We start from the raw sequence: 22,255 nt of genomic DNA on the forward strand, positions 1-22,255 counted from the left end.
TCTAACTGTACTGTTTCACTTTTGTATTATCTTCATTTGTATATTTGTATTATGTCTTTAATAAAGCAAAAAAAAAAAAAAGACCTGGCTCAAGTATGCATTACAGTCATTTTACAGTGTGTGGGCCAGACCTGGGCCACCAGCAAATTCTTTAGGGGAAATAGATGTGACCCAAGTTCTGTTTAGTATGTCTCCTAAACAAATGTTGCATTGGAAGTAAGAAATACATCGGGTCATATAGTTAAAAAATGTTTAATATATTTATACATATATTTATATATGTACATACTGACTTAACGTCCATAATAGTGTGCTTCGTACAGTCAAAAATGCTTTCAGGGTTATACATCGTAGAACATTTTGCCTTAGCTGTCCAGATAATAAGCAGTTTGTAAGAGACCATACATTTCCTCCTGGTACGTTCAGAACATTTGCTTGTCCATCATGTTAATACTATAACAGTGTCCTGACAAGCTGAAAATGGATTCTCATAATGAGTTTTTTGACCTCTTTCAGGCAGGAAGTAGGTCAAGTGGTTGATATGAAAGGCCTTTAAAGCAACACCAAAGAGCTTTTTATACCTTAAAATAATGTTTCCAAAATCGTTTCAGTGGTTCATCAACTCGTAACAGGGTGAACGGCAATTCTGCATTCGCTTCGGGGCCCTCTATCGGCTATAACCGCATTATGTAAGTTTGCCAGATCGGGTAGCGGATCTGTAGTTCGATGGAATGAGACATGAGAAACTACAAATTTGACTTGCATCTGATGTCGCAATACATCGTACTTTTATAAGTCATGCAAAATATTCTACCTTGTCTGTGGACTTCGTTATTTGCAAAGCCGGTGCTGGATAAACAAATAGCGTGCGTGCGACAGAGGGAAAGTTCTTTGGTGTTGCTTTAATATGTGGGTTTTATTTTTACTAAATGAAATGAGGTTCCCAATGTAGAACCATTATATCTGACCACTTTTAAAAGTACATCTCTTTACTGTCTTCTCTGTTCTCTGAGCACAGTTTAATATGTACAAAGTGTGTGCTTAAGAGGATTGCAAATATTGATATGCAATAGGAGCTTACTTTCTAAGCATATAAAGTAACTTGAATTGAAGCTACATAACAAATACGTATATCTTCATGACATGGCAGTGAGTTCAAAAGGTGTTTTTTTCTCTTTTCCCAAAACACTAGAAGAAAGGGAGGCTTCCCTCTGGACTTGCATCACAGCGCTTTTTTTCCCCTTTAAAACAATAAGACACTCAGTGCTGTGCATCTAAAAATCTGCCTTTTTAGACTTAACTTCTTGGTGTTTGGAGTACGTGGTGACATGGAATGTGTGTTTTAGTGTATGTGAGTGCTTGGATGTCACGTCTGTGCTTTTGCATTGGGAACATCACAGGAAGGGGTTTGTGGAAGAACCTCCTGAGGGGTACGACCCTGCGGGGACACCTCCCTGCAAGAGGAAACAAAAAGAGCAAACATACAGTACTCATCAGAGAATTCAGTCAGTCCTTCAGAAGACCATCACAATCACATGATCTTACTCTGACCATAAAGCTCACCATGAATGGATTGTTGGACATGCCAGGGGCTGAGATCCCCTGCCCATAAGAGGTCATGGGAGGTTTGACCTGTCCATAGACTGGGAATCCAGCGCCTAAGGGGGAGTAAGGGGACATGAAATGTCACATTATGTCAATTAGCCACCCAGCTACCACAAATCAAGACTGTTTTGATTTGGTTTTGGAAAAAATGTGTACCATCTGTACCAGTGTACCATGTGTGTAAGAGTACAATGCTTTAACGCACATATATGGAGGGGAGACAACGTTTATTCATTCTTGATTAAATAGCTCAAAAGTTAGACATTGTTTCTTTGTTGTGTTTCTGTTTTTTTAAAAATAGAAATAATTAAGTTGGCAAGCTTATTTTTTTTATCAGTGCAAACTGCATTTGTTTGATTATGGCCATTGGAAGCCAAGTTTTTTGGCGGTTATTGAGATAGCTTGCTAATTTTAGATAAAACTACTGCCTACTGCTGCTTTAAGTGACCTACTATTTTAGCTACGTTCTCTGAGTCCAAACCCCCTCATATCTTGTTACATGATGACCGTCCGTCAGTTCTAAATCAGAGAGACACACATCCAACCTTTTAGACAGACCTACAGAACCTCAACAGGATTAATGAAGCACTCAGGTTGGGTCACCTAAAACTTAGACAGACATGTAGAGCACACCTGTCCTCTTAGAGTTGTGTTCAGCCTGTGGCCGTTACGGGTGGAATCTGCAGCTGGCTATGCAAATAATCAACACAACACTTACCAACAGATGAACACAGCAGATGAACATTAGCTACTACCACTGGTAAATTATGTCGTACTTCATTTTGTCATCTTGTGCATCTTCCTAAGTACATCCTAGAACTCACCATTGGGCTGTTGGTGGTATGCAGAGGGCTGAGCGTAGGGTGCCTGGCCTGGGAAGGGCTGCTGGAAAGTCCCACTGAAGCTGGTAGGGAGGCAGTAACTGGTGGCGTTCCCGAATCCTGCTGGCATACTCATAGAGCCTGTTCCAAATGAGGCTGTGACATTCAGACTGACAATCAACGACACCGAAGCACTTATTTGTTTCTTTCTCACAGCTCTATCCTTTCCCCCATTACTTTTAAAGTTGATCAAATGCTGAAAGTGCACCAAAGAGAGATAATTTCATTTTAATATATATATATATATATATATATATATATATTATATATATATATATATTACATATTACCCAACACTGTTGTAAATCCTAATAGCCTGCCTCATTCAATTCAAACAAACTGAGAATGTGTAGGTTCATATAATAAAGCTTATTTACTGTTGTTATACTGCTGTGGCAATTGGGGATACAATATATTTGAGGTACACAAGATATGTTTGCCAAAGGCCATTTTGTACCTGGAGCTGATGCTCTGCCATTACTCTGGAAGGGGTTGGTAGACATAGGCTCAGGGGCCATGCCAGCAGCTATAAATGGGTTTGTGGATGGAGCAGCTAAAAGAAAAGAAAGACACATCTATAAGATAGAAGAAACCAGTTAAAAACACTCAGATAATCAAACCAAAAAACTACTGTAAGAACAACAATCAATTCGGTTTATGCAGTAGTCCTTTAAAACTATGGCAACATTATTAGCCAGCTAATCCATTTCTGGTGGAACGTCAGCTGTGTTGTTTAATTTTGTAAGGTAGCCTACCACCGGTAGATTAAGTGACAGAACAGTAGTTAGTTAAAGTAGTAGTAGATAAAGTGGATATAGCATTCATTTGTGATAGATTTTTGTTTTTGTGAGTGATTAAGAGGATGAAGAAATCTTGTGGTGAAGGGAATGGAGAGCCAGGCGCTGAAATTCAAAAGATTTAATTTCCTTTCCTATCTATAAGGCTCTGTATAAACCCAATTAAATAAGAAAACAAGTATAAGATTACTATACCAACTATACCAATACTATTCGGGGGGGGGTTATCACAACCAAACTTGAAAATAAATGTGTGCCCTCACCAACAAAACCTTGCTGCATGACAGGAAGTGGTGGATGGGTGGGCACTGAGGTGGCACCTGGTACTGCTCCAAACATACTCCTGGATCAGCAAGACAACCACGCTCAAAATCAAACCAAGTGACAGCCAAGGATGCATAATGAGCATCACTCTTTGTGTCGTGACACTTACCCCTGAGCAGCGCTTCCTGTGGGGGCCGAGGAACTGAGGGCACTGTCCAGCTCAGCCAGGGCAGCGTAGCGGTCCCCTGCAGATGTGACGGGTGGAGTGGGTGCCGAAGCCATGCTAGAGAGGGAGGGCACGGACACCCTGCCACCTGCACATAGACAAACACATACCATACAGTCAGTAGAGGAAGTAGAGAGTATCAGACAATGGTGTTATATTTGCTAACTGTGCAGGCTGTTTAATCTTAAGTTATTTACAATACAGGGGGTAGGTGTTACATGTTTATTACCATGGAAATACTGCTTAGGTTATCGATAAAAGTTCATAAAGAGAAAAAATTTATAAATAAAGACAATTAAAAAGTTGTGATATCTGTTTAAATGTATATAATCATTTTAGCAAGAGTGTGCAATATGGATGTGTATGTTATTTCTTTATGTAAGATAATATTATTTTTGTAACATTACCATGCTGATTTGCCAGAAACAAAGCCATATTGTTACTCTGCTACAAGCTCTAACTGATTGCACATGGCAATCTTTTTTTTAACACCAGCAGAAATTAATGGATGCAGCAAATTACATATATTGACATGCAATGTGGTATTACATACAATAAACAGACAATTAATGTTGAAGGGAACCTCTGCACTGTGAACAGGGTGTCAGGTGGGGGTTCTGGGTGTCATGTGGAGATTATACCTGTATGACAGGGATGAGTGAAGGGCTGAGAGGGGGGTGAGGTACCAAAATGTGAGGACGAGGACCCACTGGAATTTCCAAATGAGTCAAAATTGGCAAAGTCTGAGTTTGAGCTACTTTGCGCTGCAGCAGTCACAAACATGAGACATAAAACCAAAAGTGAGGAGAAAAGCAGAACAAAAAACACTGAAGTAAAGCAACTGAAAACTAGACAATGAAACCAAGCTGGTAACATACATGTGACCTTTAATGCATGGTTGTGTATGCATTTACAAAGGTGGTCATGTGCAATGCTAAGCACTTTCAGAAGATCAGACATCCTTGTTTGCACAGCTCAACAAGTAAATCAAACAAATAAAGGAAAAACAAAGACGGCAATGGTTTGTTTTGACTTAATGTAATATCACGGGCAAATTGCTTTTTAGATGTGTTTAAGTGAATAGGACATACCAAGCACGCCTACTACAGGTCAGAAACAATACAATACCTGAAGGGCAGTTGAAATTGGCAAAGTTTGCAAAGTTGGTGGAGCCTGCTGTCTGAGAGGGTGGAGTTGCAAATATGTCTCCACCGAGGTCAGAAAGGAGGTCAAACTTTTTCTCTGACTGAGGCTGGACACGGCTGATTGCCGGGGACTGATTAAGGTAAAAGAGAAATACATGTGGAGAGAGAGAGAGAGAGAGACGGAGAGCACTTAAATTATTCAGTATGGCTGTGGATCCACAGTATGTAAACAATATGAAACTGTCCTCAATGCCTCTGAACCACAAAGTCCTTCTTCACTTTTTACACTGATGTTTTGGTGAAACCTCATCCTGGACATCCCTGGTCCTGTCTCAGCTTGAATGAATCCTGACAGGAGGATGCTTGTCTGCATAGCTTTTGGAGAATAAATAAAGTGCACACTATCAGCAATGGTAAGTAGAGCCATGAGAGTTAATACCTGGTTGGACGGAGTCTTGCTCAGGTGCAGGGTTTTGAGAGGCTGCACCTCAGGGGTGCTGCTTGTGCTGCTGGCAGAGGACTCAGAGATTGAGGCCTGGACAGAAGCGATGACTTTGGCCTGTTCAGGGGGGACATACCTGCAGCCAAACAAAGGAAAGATAGACCGGAGAGGTGTGTGTAAATTGCCATGATGATACTGAGAATTGGTGCAAAGGTGCTCACACAGCTCACCATCTTTTCTTTTCATATTTTTCTTGGAGGAACTCCTTGACCTTCTGTGGTTCACGGAAGTCTGGGATAGCAGAGCTTCTGTCATCATAAAGCCCAAGCCAAATGTGTTTACAAACCTGCACCATTCAGTAAATATGTGGTAGGGATTAATTAAATAATAGAGCAATGGCAGAAGAAAGTGGAAAACATCTGAATAACCGAGAAATACTGCAAGAGATTCCTGTTTGGCAATACCACAATAACAGCATGCTAAAAACACAAGCTATAGCACTTGAGTATATTAAATGCTTGATCTCTCGGTATGTTAAAATATGCCTTACCTCATTGCTGTGTTTCTGTAAGAAGTCAATTTCATGTTGTGTGAATGTTGTCATAGAGATGGACTTCACACGATGCGGTGGGTTGAGGCCACGCCTTGGGGAGACAAGACGAGCATTACGCAAACTGTTCAATCAACACTGCATCTTGACGGAAAAGTCATTATAGCACATTTTCATCATTGAAGTGACTGTTTCACGTGCTTCAGCCTCATTAGTTTGCAGTTTTTCTCAGTCGAAACTGCATGGCTCTAACTGCATTTCGAGTTGCATAGAAAGTTTTTACAGACCAAGATGCACAAGTCAAAAACGTAGCCAAAAAGCGTAGGTGACGACAGCATGCAATCCTACCAGCTCATTTAATTTAGCAAATCTAAGCAAGAGCGACTTTCTGTTTGCAAGTCCAAGTTAATATGCCTATTCAACATTTTCTGTAGGCTAGGTCACCCGTCAGGTTATAACTATTATGTAGGCTATGACTATGAAATGGGTAATCCGTTATGGCTGACTAACGCTACTGTTCACTGATGGAGACATCCCTAGGAGGGGTGATGATTAACGAAACATCAGCAACAGGCAACTAGCCTTGTTTATGACTTACAGAATCCCGGAACAGGTGGTACAAACAAAAGAGCCCACTGTCATGTTAGCGTAGGTTGGGCCGCGCTGGTCGCAATCAAAGCATTTCCTATTGGCAGGCAAGCTAGTCATTTCTCGGAGCATCTTCAAATGCTTCTCCTCCTGTTTTCTTTTCGCACTCGCCGCCATGACCAATGTAGCGCTGGTCGTCGCGGGAGAGGATGGTGCAGTAAAATAACTTGTTAAATTTAGCGCAGAAACAGACCAAACACCAGTCTTAACACCATCCACCGCAATCTTCCAGGCACAGCTATCGCTCAGAATTCCTTCTTCTATGGAATAGTTTTGCTTTCCAGATTGGTACCGCCACCCGCTGTATTGGAGTGCGTCATAAGAAAGACAAGTTCTACCATTTTCTGCTATAGCCTAGCAAAAGTAGCCTACTTTGGGTTCACCTTCTTGTTTCCATGATTGTATTTTGATATATTGGTATATTTCCACGAATGTATCGTTAGATTGTATCAAAATATAGGCCTACCAGTAAATCCCAGATCATATACCTTTCTTTTGGATATGTTCAACTTCAATCCCATCCAAATTATGGAGATTCTTGGTTTGAAACTGTTTTTTAATAGCAAGGTCAGGGGGGTATTTCAAGTAGCCTGCGTACGTGGTTTAGTGACCAACCTGGGTTTGAATACCCCCCAGATATTTTTGACTCAAGTCAAAAATGTAAACATCAAACACACATGTTTCATTTGCATCCTTAATCCAAACGTTATGTTACAAAACATAGTTTCCTCATTCATTAAAAAAAACGGTGAAATATCTAACAAATATGATATATGAATTATACAAACATTTACATGTTCAGAATAATATCCAAAACAAAAAGCCTTTTTGTGCAAATAAAGGCCTTGATGCACTGATGCTGTAGCCTTGTCTAGCAGTCCATCAGTGCAGAGAATCAGGTAGTCCTGCTTTCCACCAGCAGAGGGCAGTGTCATTTGGTCTTTCGTTGTTTTTCTTTGCCATGGCACACTGCCTCTACAGACTGAATAGAAAAAAGATTCAGTGGCAGTTCTACAACTGAAACACTGAATATTGAAAATATTTCCAACACAGCTGTCATGCAGAAGCTTGTGCAGTTTTATTTTACCTGTCGCTTCCGTGTCACACGGAAAAAGTCCTCAATTCGTGATTGATGACATTTCCCAGCTGCTTTTGCCTCCTCTCTTGCTTTGCGTTTATCTTCACGAGACTTACGAAACTTCTCCATCCGACCACGAACTCTGTCCAATCTGGCAACAAAGAAGAGAGAGAGAGAAAGAGAGAGAGAGGAGATAGAGAGAGGTGTCACAGAGGAAGACCTGAGTGCAAATAAACAGAAATAAACTAAAATAAATAGGTCTGTTTATGAATAACTGACATTTGCTCTTTTGATAAGTGAGTGTCTTCATCATCAGTCATCATCACCCCCCAGGCTTACTTTACAACATGTTTCTCCTGGCACAGGAAGCCAACCAGACCCTCTTCATCGGGCTCCTTCCATTCCAGCTCTGGTGTCGCAACCTGCAGGCTCTCAAGGAAGAGGTTACGGGCTCTCTGAAAAGTCCAGCCCAGAGGGACAGGATGTGTCTGAAGGAAGAATAGGACGAGTTGGGGGATTGTTAGTGATGATAGATGGAGGAATACAGACACAGGCACCAGAAAAGAAAGCACTGATAATCACAATTAAGTGTTCCTGGCCAGTTTGGTGCAAGTACCTTTCTATTGACATTCTGTGACACACACTCTATGGTTCGGTGTTTCTTGATTAGCGACAACGCTCGCTTGGGTCCAAGACCTCCAATCTTGTCACAGTAGTCACATCCCAGCAAGATGCACAAGTCCACAAACTGGTTAAGATAAAAGGTATGTGTTTGAGAAGTCATTTTGTAATCACAAAAGTGTACGGAACCAAGTAGTGAATTGTGATGTCAATGAGGCATTTTCTGTTAATGGCAAAATATGTCTCACCTCCTTTTGGGACAGTTGTAGAATTTCTAAAATCTTGGACAAGCAGAATTCTGTGATATCACTATAAAAACAGACAGAAATAATATTATTATACGGCTCCGAAGAATGCTGCAGAAAATTCCACTGATATGAACAGACTGTCCCATCGTTCAGATGTTCGATATTTGTTATATTTCACCACAGCAATAAATGAATGACTGCTGCCAATGGGAACAGTTTTTTGCTTCTGATTCATGCCCTTCATATCATTCCGCAAGTATTCCGTTCTCTTATCATAATGGAACTTCATTGAGAGTGAAAGTCAGCAAGTAGCCCTACATAATATGTTGACAATAATACTTAACAATGGCTTAATCATTTTACACAATTCCTTCCAAATGACTTAGGTGTAATCTTAAAGGCCCACTCTGTAACATGTAAGTCATTTCATCACCAATTTCTCTCTAAGGAGCTCTCCCCATAGCTTTGGGGTGCATATTTCACAACTGTGTCTTTGGTCTTTTCGCTGGCTCTGCCATGATGAACATCTAAAAAATGAAGCCATTGCTGCTTCTTCTTATAACTTACTGGCATGGCTAACCTGTGCTTGAGGGGGGCATGTGTATGTCCAGAGAATTTTAAGCATTTTGTGTTTCTCGCTAGGACATTTCTGACAGGCTTTCCTTATTGTTGGTCAGTGTGGATGCTCATACTAACAGTTGTCTTTATAGTTATTTGTTGACAGTGTGGACAGCCCCTAAGACCAAGACAGCTATATAACTATATTAAACAATCAAAAGTTCAATGGGATGGGAGATATTATGTGACTTCAGCTCCATCTTCATCTCACCTGTCTTTCTTAGCATTAAGTTGGCGAAGGAGAAGAGAACCTCCAAAAGCTAAAGTGTCCATATCCTCTGATGCCACTGCATCTACCACACCGGTCTTCACAAGATGGGCACAAAAGGCCTCTGCATCTCCAGGCGCCTGGGCACAAGAGAAAAAGATGATGATGGTGCATGGTGGTCTATTTAGCACCATTCGTCCCCAAATAAATATCTCCTGAGATGAATACTGCCAAATGCTCCATAATATTACTATTTAGACTGTATATAAATAACATGACCATAAAACAAGAAAACTGATGTTAAACATATAACAAAGAACAAGAAAACGGAACACTCACCATGAGAACAGGGACGCCCACAAGCTTAAGTAGCTGCACACAGTCTCGTGTCTGTGAGGAAACTGAATGAAAGCATCGTTCAGCTCAAATTAAAAGGATAGCTGACTGAATGAGCAACATTTTAAGTTTCTGTAAGCAAAATGGTCATGTCCTAGCCTAGAAATCTAGACGCGCCCCATGCTGTCAATGCTCACGTGAACGTGACGCAGCAGCCACGGAACAAACACACAATGCACATGCCACAGAGGCGGAATTGGCCGTCAGAATGGCAAATATAGAGTAATGTGTGGAAAATTCAAAGTGGCTCAAAGTTATTAGCATGACTGTTTGGATACAATGTTGTCATAGCCAGTGTTGACAATAACATACAATAACACATAACAAGACATAATAATAATATAATTCATCTTACCTGCATTAGAGTGTGGACGTGAAGGGGAGTTCCAGCCTTTATTCTGAGCTCGCCTCTCCAACTACATAATTGTGATTAGAGAGTCATAACCACAACACACACACACACACACTGTGTTACTGACTGAACATTGCAACAAAGAGACCAAAGAAATGAAAAGGTTCAAGTGGTCCTACCACAGCTCTTTTTTCTTCAGGGGGCCTCCCGTCGATGACATAGACTGGTTTGATATCATACTCCAGAAAAGTAAGTGTGCGAAATAACAGCCCAGTCAGAGGACTGCAATTGTATAATAAAGATCACATGAGACATGAAGGGCAGCTAACCTTACAAGAAACTTACATTTCTTTTATCTACCTTTTTATTCAAATCTTAGAAGCCACCATGAAGTTAGCCAATCATAGATCAATGTAACCCGAAAATCTCTGATCAGAGACCTACCTCAAATATTGCATTGTATGAACCGCGGTACGAAACTGATTCAAAACAATGGATGTATCCAAAGCGATGATCTTTCCTATGAAAAGTAAAGATATTAGTTTCCTTAAAACTCATTAATAGGCTCTCATTTAACTTTCACTGTCTGATTTACTAGCGCAACCCTGATTACCCACAAAAAATGATTTCTAATGCAGATGTCAGCCTGGATGCTACATTCAGATCACTTGGGGATGTGGTTAGCTAGCTAAGTTAACTCCTGACATGCAAACATATTATGCCATATATAGACTAGCTAATAGATGTAATCATACGTAATGTCAGATAACATAAGGATAATGTCACATGAACCCCAATGTAATTATTGGTTAACAACTAGGCTAGCCTTAGCCTATAGTGTGAATAGGCTAACTAGCCTAGAGGAAAGAAGTTGGCACTGACCAGTGTAATCGCTGATCTCCTTGTGAGATATTGCACCGGGAGCATCAATTCGAATCAAATCGGCCAGTTTGGTGATCCCCATGTTTATTGTGACTCTGACCATAGACAATAAAATAAACTGACTCTGACCAATGTTAGACTTTGGCTTTTAAAAACACCCGGAAGCAGGAGAGCGACACCAGATGTTGTGACCAGCTGATTATCCTCCAATGAATGAACGTCATGTTGGTACACGACAGACCGTAACTTTTGTAGCACGTTACTTTTGCTACATCTCAGTTCTATCTGCAGGTTGATATAGACAAAATTACCAAAGCAATCTTCAACTGCTGACAAATAAAATCATACATAATGAGTTTCAGATGTCGCCTTCTTTAATAAATTATGACGTATTTACATGTTTCTGTCCCAGCAAAACTGACAATGGGAGCATGAATGGCAGTAACTTTGCTATATAGTTCACAGTCCATGGAATGTTAATATTTCTTTTAAAATATGCACAACACATTGCACAGACAACATGCTATTCATCCATCATGTTTTACAACAAAACTGCACATTTACTTTTTCACAGTATGACCATCTCTGGACTTTCAGGGAGTATGCAATGACTTGTTTAATAAGGTCTGCTGCACATAAGAGTGTCTTATCCACATCAATATATATATATATATATATTTTATTTAACACAAATATTATGAATGTGCAAAACACAGACGCTCATGAACAACTTCTAATTTTCATGTGCATGCTGTATTTTTATGCTGATGTTCCACCACAACACTTCTTACATTTCATAATATGTATGATGAGTACATTACCTTATGTACATAAACACCCCTGAACACATGATTGTTTAAACCAGATGAGGACAGGATGGAAGATTCAGACCTCTTCAAGCACTTTGCATGTCCAGCCTCCACATCAGTCCAAACCACCAGCCTGGAATTAAGAACTTCGATGAACCTGATGTGGATTTCTAACGCCGGAACCACACCCAGGTGTTGACTAGCCAAAATGCCACGGTAACAGAATACATGATCATTTCCCTCCTGGTCCTCTCTTTGTTTTCTTGCTCCAGCAGGTGAAGGCGCCGGTTCAGCTTCACGATCTGAAATGGGAACTCAAGCATTAGCGGACTGGACCTGTGAGTCAAACATCAGCATTGCACAGTGTTCTCTCTTGGATACCTGTCGTCGTAGTGAAGCAGCGTCCACCAGAGAGGTTTCCTCAGGGGTGCATTCCAAACTTAGGTCATAAGCTGGGTGGCCAACTCTTCAAAGGCAATAAAAACAACAATGAGGTTGTATAGGGATTTGACAAACAATACGGTTTACGCACATTGTGATGACCAATTTATAACATGTTCTACAAAATTAACAAGTCTGTGCGCTGTACACTAATGCTAGTTTCTGATACTAGCTAGAGAAGAATCACAGTCTTCTCTTGACAGTCTCTTCATTTTGATTTCATTGGTCATTGGCATTTCATTGGATTAGTGCAATGCCCGTTCAAACATGCTATTCCTGTAGAAAACCCAAAGCCCAATTGCATGCCCGCAGGTAGGCCTGCTTTGAAAATAGGGATGATAGGGAAAAACATAATTCCAGCTAAGCATTCAATAATGAATACTGATATTATATTACATTATAATAAATGTGCAGTGAGCAGAATTTAAGCATGTGATATTTCTTATAGGCATAGTTCAAAATGACATAAACAGCTTTTTTGAGTTAAGGCTATGTTTGGCCTATTAAATAACTTGATGATAGAGAAGATGATATGATGCATCATTAGCCTACATTTGCAACAATGTGACTCAAAAACAATGTCTGGTAGTCTATAAGTGACATCACGCTCTGTCTGCCACTAATTCTCTGTAGCTGATAAAAATAACTATATCTTTAGCCTATTGAATAACTTGATATAGAAGACAAACCATTTTGTGGAATGATGATTCATATGAAATTTGCAACGATGTGACTGAAAAACAGTCTCTGGTAACCTATTGACATCACACTCTGTCTACCACTTGCTGTCTGTAGCTGGTCATGCACCATTGCATCATTCATCAGAATTGTTGTTTGTTTATTCAAAGCCTAAAGACAGTCCAAAGTAGCCTGGGCTATGAAGTGTGAGTTTATTGCACATGGTGTTTACGTCGTTTTGAATAGACACAGCATAGCCTACCCGTGTTTGTTGGCGTCATTTTATGCAAGCAAACAGCATACAGGTGTCCTTACTGTTGAGGTCAGACATGATAATCATCCAAAGATCTTGCATCTTGACTTTATACCCGTGCTGTGCTATTCACGCCGTGCTATGTAATGGGGCAGTGGCCAGCGGTTAGAGCGGCAAAAGCCAACGTGTGCTTCTTTTACAGATATATTTAACAATCTCTTTTGCATTCTTTATCCAAACAACGTTAAACTTGGCACTGCACTTACTCGTGTCCGTAGCAAGACACCTGCCAAGTTTGAAATCAATCAGACGAATGATTCGATAGACATGCGAATAACAAACAAACAGACAGACATTCCTGTAATTTAAAATAGATTGGGTGATATCTTCCTTAGTTATTAGTAACTTCTCTCTAGCCCCACAAAAAGGAAACTATATGTAAACAAATACCAACCAACTAGGCTGACTCAAGAATAACCTCAAATATGGAGGTTTGACATCAGTGACAATCAGTCTTTTAGCTCCCCTCATACAAGCCTTTTTTTACACAAACACAGTGCTTTTCTGCGCTCATTCTCAGTGTCATTCAATGGTCATGGTCCCTTTTAGCCTAACTGACGGGTCAGAGTGCAAAGGTTGGCCAGTTCACCTGTGATGGGAGTCATCCAGCACTTCTAGAACCTGCTGGTAGGCACGGCGGGTAGTGCACTGGATGTAGGTCAGAATGCCGCTGGCACTGTAGAGATTCTGGCCGTCCTCAGGGGTAACGAGAGGAGGACACACGCGGACTGGAGGGGCCGATGACGGGCTCACACTGGAGGAGATGGAGAAGAGCAGGGCAACAGAGTGAACACACAGCCAGGATGAAAGACCCAAGAATAAAGTCACGAATGCCATTTATTTCCATCTCAATGCCACTCCAGCACCATGAGAAATAATTATGCACTCGCCCAAGATCAGGAAGCAACTCTGTGCTTCAAAGGGTGAAATTTCTATGGAAAGGATACGGTCTGTCTATTGAAAAAAAAAGGAAAGAATGTGTGGCCTCATCTCCAAAAAGGACAGTAGAGGTGTACAGCCAAGACATGTGGCTTAAACAATGGCAAGAGCAGGGCTGAGCTGAGCAAGTGTGTCAGCCAAATAAGTCAGTGAATACTGAGCAGGTAAAGTCAACTCACGCCTCATGTTTGGTTGGAGGCCCTTGGTGGCGGACGACAGAGTTCTCACTCACACAGCGCTCTCGACGGGACTTTGCGTGAGATGGAGTCTGTATAAAAGGGTACAGGAGAGGACACTTGACTAAATATCCTCAATCATGCATCTGCAAAACTCCCACAACTGAATGGCTGGTGAGGGGCTTTACTGATATGCTATTAACTCAAATAACAAAGGTGCTGCTAAATACTGAACCATACTATAAATGCAATCAAAATCATCATAAAAGCCATAAATGAATGGCTACAGGTACAGCCATTAAAGTTGACTAGTTGTTATATTCCTCATTCTGACTTGATCAATGAACTGATCAGAGAGGCAACATCGCTATAGTAATCAACAGCAATGATTATAGAACAATTTGGTTTAAAGTAAAACTCTGGTTTACTACAATGTGAATGCAGATAGATTGGTCATGCAGACTCACCTCCTCATTACCCTGAGATGCACTGGATGGGTCTGGCTCAAGGAAGTCCAGTGGCTGGTCATTGAGAGTGAGGACCCGTGGGGGAGCCATCAGGGGCACCGACTCCACTGGAGTGGCCTGGATCAGGTCCAGGTCTCTGGGTCTGCTGTACCGGGAGTCAGCATTGTCACCTGATGGTGGTGAGATAGTAGTTTGATATCACATGTAATAAAGTATCTATCTATCTGCAGAGCACACAGGTTAAGAGGGTCAGCTTAGTGACATTCTCATGTCATAGTTGTTTGAAGGTAACTTGAAATATACTACTGTAAAATACAATCACACATTGCGTCCACAGTGATCATCTTTTCTGGTATACCTGAACAGTAAAATGGTCAAGGTGGACTCTCCATAGATAACCTCAGAGATAGGGCTAGGATAATATGTCTACAAATTCAAATCATGATTATTTCAAAGTTTTAACTTAAAATTACAATAAAGGAACAATGTACTAGTCCTCTAACAAGTAGTAGTCCAGTTTGCCATTGTGCTACCAGCTTTATTTTGAGTGAACTCAGACTATGGGCAAGCACAGACCTAGCAGACGGTAAGTCTGATCACATCAGGCCTGTCGATGAGTGTCTGTGGCTCCAATCGGTCTGGTGTACTCAGCATCGGCAACAGGTAGGGCCGCACTCGCAGAGGACAGTTCACACACACATTTGTTAAAGTATTAACCGATTAATTGACATCAGCAAGACTAAGTCCAGAGAGGTTCTAAATGTCAATTTTGATATATTTTCAATGTATTGCCCAACCCTACTCCGAGATCCACTGTTACATTACTATACATTATTGTTCTTAGCATTGACTCAGTACATCTGTATGGCTTCAGAGGGTTTAAAATATGAACTGGACATGGACAGGGTAAGAGGAGATATGCGATGAAAAAAGTTTGGAATGGTTGTCCCGCAAATGGCCAAAACACAATGACAGTCTAAATCATACCAACAAAATGCTTACATATCACAGGTGAAATGCAATCTTTAAGGTCAGTGTGTTCTCTTTAGACAAAACTTGGGCAACTTGAGCACTGGGCCCAAGCTCTCATGCGAACACTGGAAACAAATAAAACCATTTCAGTTATCTGGTTGTCCCCAACAATAAAGCACAAACCAATTATTGGGACACATGATGTGAAATTACTTGCATACCTGCCACTACTATCCTCTCTGGAACATGCATCATCGGGAGAGGAACATCGGGGAGAGGGGCAGGGTGGTCCTCCATCGCACCAGCAGCAAGTTTGAGTCTTTCTGGGATGCGCATACGCTGACTGATGCCTTCCGTGTACTCTAACTCATAATGGATGCGATTCATTTCTACCATATCGGTAGAGGGAGAGTATGCTGTTTCACTCATCTGTCAAGAACAATTGGTAATTTTGACACAAAGTGACACTAGTTACATATAAGTAATAACAAACATAAATGTTACCACGTGCGATACATACGACATAACAAGCGTATTAAATACACGTTACCGCAGTGTTGCTATCCATGGGCGTAAACAGGCTTAAACTTCAGCCTCATCGTATCACGTCAGCGCGGTGAAGTTGGCTGGACGTTTGATATTCAGTTGATATTCGATTTTAACTTCCCCTTCATTCGAGATCGACAACGCAATTCAGCTCAATGGCGTGATCAGAGTTAAATAAAGTTGACATTATTACAGAGTATTAAGCGAAAACAACTAAATTATTATCGCTAGAGATTGATTGCTATCCTACATATAAGCTTCACAGCACTTCACCGCCTGTTCTGTCGCTAGTTCTTCACCGCTATGTTATCTTTAGCTAGATATCTCACCAACTAGCCCCCCTGTGATGATAGCTGGCTATGCAATATTAGGGCCATCAGACATTTAATAGATGTCTTACACACTGTCTTATTGGCATATTTGTGTGACCGAGGAATAACTTGAAACGAACCTGTCTATAACGAAGTCTATAACGTTACCGAGTTGTAACAAAACCGAGTCATGAAGAGAATGAGACATGCTAACATTATGAATGAGACGCCATTGCTAAAACACATAACGTTAACGTTTGATGTAACATGAAGTTAGCATTTGCAAAGGTGACACTTACTTAATCCTGAAGACAGCGTCGCGTTCTTCTTACATCTGGTGAGTGACCTACACAAAACGATTGCTATACCAGTATTGTCTTTAACCAATTATAAACACTGGTAGATGTCATTTTAGGTTGGTTGGTTTGTTAGCCTACTGACGTTGAATCTTGGCACACACTAGCTAGGTTGACAGTACGTCCTTGGATGCTTAGCTATTTATCTGGTACCAGAACTATTACTAACTCACAGCAGAAATATTAGCTACCAGTAATCATTAATGTCACCATAAGCTATGAATGACAACAACCTAGGCCTAGCTTCTTCTACGTTGCTAAGGAAATAACTAAAATGTTGATAAACACCAACATTTCAAGGCGCGAATCCTAATTGGCTAACTCATTCACCTATCGCATTTCGCGGGTAATTTCCGCTGCATCCTCTACATCAGAGCGGTGCTCTACATTCGAGACTGGTAATAAAGTAACCAATCATCTCTGGTTGCGCTACAGAAGGGAAAAAACGGCAATGTCGATTTCACCAGGCAGTTTATGTTGTGATAGCGTGTCAAAAGGACTTCTTAAAATTGTGTTGGGTGTGCTTGACATCTAATTGTAAGTTTTACAAGACAGACCCTGGTTGTAAACAAAAACAAATGGGCCATGCCTATTATGTGTTCTGAGTGGGTCACACCAAAGAGGTAGCTTATCATCAACCACCCAGACTAATCTGAATGAATACAACCACTGCCTATTAATATATTCAATTAGGTGTCATAATCGTGAAAAAAAACGACTGGTAGACTAGGCTACTCTAGCCTTCTCTGAAATGCTGTTGGCAGGTCCATTGACTGTCAACCAAGCTCATTCAGGCCAGAGGTGCTGCCCCTCTAACATGCCTACCACATAATTCCAACCATTTTTTAACCACTGAGTGAATAAGTGAAAACACCTGTGTAAATTACAAAACATGCACCTTGTGCTGTCTACTGCTACAGAAAGCATTTTCCCCCCTCAATGCTTGTTAGGCGCTTCTATGATTCTTTACTGATTCTGTTTAGCACAACTCTTCAGACAGTAAATCAGCTAATTATTGAGCACAGGCAGACAGAATATAAATATTTCAAAATGTATAGCCTATGCGCGGAGGACTTTAGTTTCTGGGAGTTCTTCAACTCTTCACTCAAGGATTCGGCAAAGTGGGGAACTTTTTGCATCATCTAGTAGCTCGCGTACCACCGGGGGTACGCGTACCACAGTTTGGGAATCCCTGATCTAGGCCTATACCCCTTTTTGGACCGCCCCCCAAAAATGGAGCACAAACAGTGTTGATGTCCTAGCCTGGCGAGCCAGACCCACATTAAAATGTAGGGTCTGGGCACTTACCGTTCGCAGTGCTCAGTCCAAGGGGCGGGATAATCAGTTGTCTTTCAAATTCCCTTAGGACGCAATAGGATATTTGTTTTCAAGTAGCAGGGAATTCAAGCCAAACCGTTGCAACTCTGCCATCAATCATTATGTTAAGCCCACCAAACTACTCTATACACGATTTCAATGCCTGATTAAGTTTCGATTTCTGGAGCTCACAAGCCAACGGAGAGTTGCTATGTCCTGTTTTGTGGTCTAACCACAAATTAGCTCACCATCTTTTCAGGAATATTTTGGTAACCTGTACAAGGTCTTTGATTACAACATAAACATAAATGTTCCCTCCGTTCAAACAAATTACAGTTTTTCTCAGTCGCTTTGGTGCTTTTCTCAGATCAGAATAAAAATTCTCATTACTATTAGTTCAACCTCCACAAGATTTAGTCATTTGTGCACATCATATAGCAAATTCTCCTTCCTCTGAACAAATTGCAAATGCTTTTGAACATGTATCAGTTGCTTTGTCATGTCAGTCAAAATTAACTATACTTATGTTATGGATGCTGAATAGTCGTTCCCAATAAAACTAATAGTCTTCATTTCATTGCTTGAGTCATTACATACAAAATTGGTGAACTAGTTATCAAATTCTGTAGAATTGCAAAAAGCATATACAGTAAAACTGTGAAACATACATATTCCTTAACCTCAACCTGTTCTTGCACTGACATAGTTTTTTATATTACCTTGTCTATATTATACTTTACTTTCCTATTTGTCCATATTATTTATGCTGGTCTCTAGACCTTATTCTTGCACTGTTGCACTGTTGGACTACTGTTGGACTACTTTTTGCACCTTCACCACGACACTCACTCTATTGAGCACCTTACCATGCACACATACCTACAGGACTACTGTTGGACTTTTTGCACCTTCACCATGACACTCACTCTCTTGAGCACCTTACCATGCACACAGAACTACAGGACTACAGTTGGACTACTTTTTGCACCTTCACTATGACACTCACTCTCTTGAGCACCTCACCATGCACACAGAACTACAGGCCAGTCCCGGCCCTGTCACTGCAAGCATCTCATGCTTGATCACCCTCAAGCACACCATGGATTTTTTTTTAAATTTAATTTAAATAGTATATTTAGTATTTAGTTTTGTTATTTTTCTTATCTTATCTTTCTTATCTCGATATATGTTTATACTTATACTTACAGTATATTTACCATTTCTGCTGTAAGTGCATGTTGTGTGTGATGTCTGTATGCTACTGAGACCTTTAAATTTCCCCTTAGGGATCAATAAAGTATCTATCTATCTATCTATCTATCTCACTTACTCCCCTAACTACAGCAATCTGTAACTTTACTGTAGTTTTCAAAAGTACTGTATAGTGCTGTCTTGAGCATTTTCAGGTGTCACCAAGTTCTGACCTTTTTTGCATAGGAAAACACTGAGAGCATAAATTGTCGTAATGAAAACCGGACAAAGCCATTTGACTATCTTGTTCATAAACAATGTCAAAACTTCTCATTTTGATGACACTGGCAGTTTCATTGACATAAATACTTGCTTTTGAGGAATGGACATACTTTTGAGAAAGTGACATACTTTTGCAGGTTATCCACTAGGTTTTACAGTTTGCACTAATTGTTTTGTGCTGTGCAGATGTTAATAGTGATGTGAGAAAAGCACCAAAGCTACTGAGAAAAACTGTAAGTTGCTACCTGCAATGTCAACAGCAGATGGAGCTATTATACATATATACGGCGCTGACTACAGAGGGGGCTGTCTGCATCTAGCAGTCTACAAGGTGGCATATAGATAGATAGATAGATAAATAGATAGATAGATAGATAGATATGCATTACATCATGTACTCCTCTGATATCCACCCAGGTTTGTTTAATATGAGAGTGGGAAATTATCATTTTTGATTGGAAAATACAATCTATATATTAGTCAGAGGGGGGCAGCCGTGGCCTACTGGCTAGCGCTTCGGACTTGTGACCGGAGAGTTGCTGGTTCGAACCCCGACCAGTAGGCATGGCTGAAGTGCCCTTGAGCAAGGCACCTAACCCCTCACTGGTCCCTGAGCGCCGCTGTTGTTGCAGGCAGCTCACTGCGCCGGGATTAGTGTGTGCTTCACCTCACTGTGTGCTGAGTGTGTTTCACTAATTCACAGATTGGGATAAATGCAGAGACCAAATTACCCTCACGGGATCAAAAGAGTATATATACTTATACTTAAAGGAGGCATCCAGTGAAGGTTAACAAAATCTCTCAGATAAAAGGTTCATCCTTTCAATGTCACACTTGTAGGATGGCTAGAGGTCAGGGATTGTTATACATAGATCTGGGACTTTCCTGCTTGCCTGTACCAGGTTTGTCCCTCTAAACTGTGGATTTAATGGCTTACAAGGGGTTAAACCTTTACATTCAGTCAGCTGCCGTTAAAGGGATTACTCACCCCAGACCCCAATTTTCACCTCTGCTCTGCGGCTGTCTAGGGCGGGGTTGCTCTATGGTCACCAGGGGCGTGTGTTGGTTTTGATGAAGGGGTGGAGGGGTTGAGCAATGAGCTGTGTGATCATGATGAGGAGCATGGTCATAATTTGGATAGATAGATTTTTATGCAAGTCATTTGGACAAGATATCTATACATGTTCAATTATATATATATATATATAGAGTATGTCAGCAGGTGCGTAGCCTATTAAAAAGAGGATAACACACTTTCAGAGCATTTTACATCAGCATACAGTCAGGTACCATATTTTTTGCAATGTGTGATCTTTGTCACAGGACTGCACTCACTGTCCAAACTGAAGAGGTTGCTGCCCCACTTTGGTAGTAAGGCACAGAAGTGGAAATAAGGTGCTTTGAAACTTTAATGAGCCTGTCATCCTAACGATTTGGCCCTTCCAAAACACTGCCCATCCTTACCTATCTGTCCCTCTACAAGGGGCCGCTGTAACCTGAAGCCATTCAGGAACGACGACCACCAGACCTTCAGAGGATGGTGAGCAACTAAGAGAATACTGAATGCTCGCCATGAGCCTCACGCTGTTTGTCAGCTCCACAAGTTATTATTGCACATACTTTGTCAGCTCTCTCCTAAATGAACATCATGGCTATACAGTTTCCTCCCCTCCCCCACCCAAATCACTCACATAAACACCCCTTGTCTGTCATTAACTAAGTGCATTGACCTAGGCCATTGACTCTAAACTGTTCCTTTTAGGCAGACACAAAGGCATCGGTGAGAGGTCAGGGCCCTCTATTGTATGCGGTTTTGACTCCCAGTGAACTGCTGGCTTTTGTGTGTGCTCAGCAAACCACGCACACACTCCAAAAAGAGAGGTTAAGCACCCCAGTTCCCCGCCAGTCCAATAATAAAAGCAGCCCCTTCCGCAGAACCCCCCTCCAGCACCACCGAACACCCCCCCCCCCACACACACACACACACACTCAAACAGACTCGCTGTGTAGTCACTGTGCAACACCATGTGCTCCGATACCACCACTACTTCTTTGTAACAAAAACACAGTGCTCTGCATGTTTTGCCTCTGACACAGGCTCCGTCGTCGGGTGCCTACTCTGTAAAAGACAGAAACAGAGGGAGGGGGAAAGTGAGGGGAGGGGTCTGGGTATGGGGGAGAGGGGGGCCGTAGGAAAACAACAGATCATCCCCCCCATTGCCATCACACACGCACACACACACACACACACACACACTGGCCCTTATCCCTTTGTGTTGACAGTGTTAATCCATGTGAGCAAACCCTGTGCACTATGGCCTTGTGTTGAGTGTGTCCATCTCATAAACATTTAGCCACGTACACACAAACACATACATGGAGATGGAATCTCTCTCACGTGTAAAAAAAAATCCTGCCAAACTTGCCCTTTGGGATGAGAAGAGTTGTTTTTTATTCTGCTTGTTTGGTGTTGATATTAAATATTACATTTTCATA

The 22,255-nt window shown here is 41.2% G+C and overlaps 3 protein-coding genes across 5 annotated transcripts; all 3 read right to left on the reverse strand.

Moving 5' to 3' along the window:
• Positions 1-236: 236 nt before the first annotated feature.
• Positions 237-6,807, reverse strand: agfg1b (ArfGAP with FG repeats 1b). Of its 3 annotated transcripts, none has more exons than XM_076294397.1 (12): positions 6,509-6,807; positions 5,911-6,004; positions 5,591-5,706; positions 5,358-5,496; positions 4,902-5,049; positions 4,415-4,537; positions 3,717-3,861; positions 3,547-3,626; positions 2,944-3,039; positions 2,430-2,567; positions 1,564-1,658; positions 237-1,454 (listed from the first exon to the last, which is right to left on the reverse strand). In XM_076294397.1, exons 1-12 carry the CDS (start codon positions 6,673-6,675, stop codon positions 1,395-1,397), a joined length of 1,401 nt encoding a protein of 466 aa, XP_076150512.1. In that variant the 5' UTR covers positions 6,676-6,807; the 3' UTR covers positions 237-1,394. The 3 variants fall into 3 exon arrangements, with proteins under 3 accessions (XP_076150512.1, XP_076150511.1, XP_076150513.1); XM_076294396.1 differs by having other exon boundaries at positions 2,430-2,582; XM_076294398.1 differs by lacking the exon at positions 6,509-6,807 and having other exon boundaries at positions 2,430-2,582; positions 5,591-5,668; positions 5,911-5,998.
• A 286-nt stretch (positions 6,808-7,093) lies between these two features.
• LOC143134212 (putative flap endonuclease 1 homolog) lies at positions 7,094-11,155 on the reverse strand. Its single transcript, XM_076294399.1, has 11 exons — positions 10,962-11,155; positions 10,524-10,599; positions 10,259-10,361; positions 10,083-10,143; positions 9,671-9,732; positions 9,335-9,471; positions 8,506-8,566; positions 8,253-8,384; positions 7,976-8,124; positions 7,646-7,787; positions 7,094-7,540 (listed from the first exon to the last, which is right to left on the reverse strand). Exons 1-11 carry the CDS (start codon positions 11,062-11,064, stop codon positions 7,490-7,492), a joined length of 1,077 nt encoding a protein of 358 aa, XP_076150514.1. The 5' UTR covers positions 11,065-11,155; the 3' UTR covers positions 7,094-7,489.
• Positions 11,156-11,313: 158 nt separating this feature from the next.
• mffb (mitochondrial fission factor b) lies at positions 11,314-17,287 on the reverse strand. The gene is made up of 7 exons (XM_076294400.1): positions 16,913-17,287; positions 15,978-16,185; positions 14,785-14,954; positions 14,321-14,409; positions 13,792-13,956; positions 12,152-12,236; positions 11,314-12,072 (listed from the first exon to the last, which is right to left on the reverse strand). The coding sequence occupies exons 2-7, from the start codon at positions 16,183-16,185 to the stop codon at positions 11,941-11,943; spliced, it is 849 nt and encodes a 282-aa protein (XP_076150515.1). The 5' UTR covers positions 16,913-17,287; the 3' UTR covers positions 11,314-11,940.
• Positions 17,288-22,255: the final 4,968 nt, after the last annotated feature.

This window comes from Alosa pseudoharengus, unplaced genomic scaffold (assembly GCF_046254945.1).
Source record: "Alosa pseudoharengus isolate Yale_2024_CS ecotype anadromous, Long Island Sound unplaced genomic scaffold, YU_APseudo_1.1 YU_APseudo_1.1_scf_2, whole genome shotgun sequence".
Taxonomy (NCBI): domain Eukaryota; kingdom Metazoa; phylum Chordata; class Actinopteri; order Clupeiformes; family Clupeidae; genus Alosa; species Alosa pseudoharengus.

Excerpts from the sequence above, each read along its gene's own strand:
- agfg1b (XM_076294396.1), bottom strand. The coding sequence starts at position 6,675 with ATGGCGGCGAGTGCGAAAAGAAAACAGGAGGAGAAGCATTTGAAGATG. Across the intron at positions 4,538-4,901 it reads CAATTTCAACTGCCCTTCAG|CGCAAAGTAGCTCAAACTCA; the intron begins GTATTGTATTGT and ends TGACTGCTGCAG. Across the intron at positions 1,659-2,429 it reads ATACCACCAACAGCCCAATG|GCGCTGGATTCCCAGTCTAT; the intron begins GTGAGTTCTAGG and ends ACTCCCCCTTAG.
- mffb (XM_076294400.1), bottom strand. The coding sequence starts at position 16,185 with ATGAGTGAAACAGCATACTCTCCCTCTACCGATATGGTAGAAATGAAT. Across the intron at positions 14,410-14,784 it reads CATCTCAGGGTAATGAGGAG|ACTCCATCTCACGCAAAGTC; the intron begins GTGAGTCTGCAT and ends CCTTTTATACAG. Across the intron at positions 12,237-13,791 it reads CTGGATGACTCCCATCACAG|AGTTGGCCACCCAGCTTATG; the intron begins GTGAACTGGCCA and ends TTGCCTTTGAAG.
- LOC143134212 (XM_076294399.1), bottom strand. The coding sequence starts at position 11,064 with ATGGTCAGAGTCACAATAAACATGGGGATCACCAAACTGGCCGATTTG. Across the intron at positions 10,600-10,961 it reads GGAGATCAGCGATTACACTG|GAAAGATCATCGCTTTGGAT; the intron begins GTCAGTGCCAAC and ends TACTTTTCATAG. Across the intron at positions 8,567-9,334 it reads CTTAATGCTAAGAAAGACAG|TGATATCACAGAATTCTGCT; the intron begins GTGAGATGAAGA and ends CTGTTTTTATAG.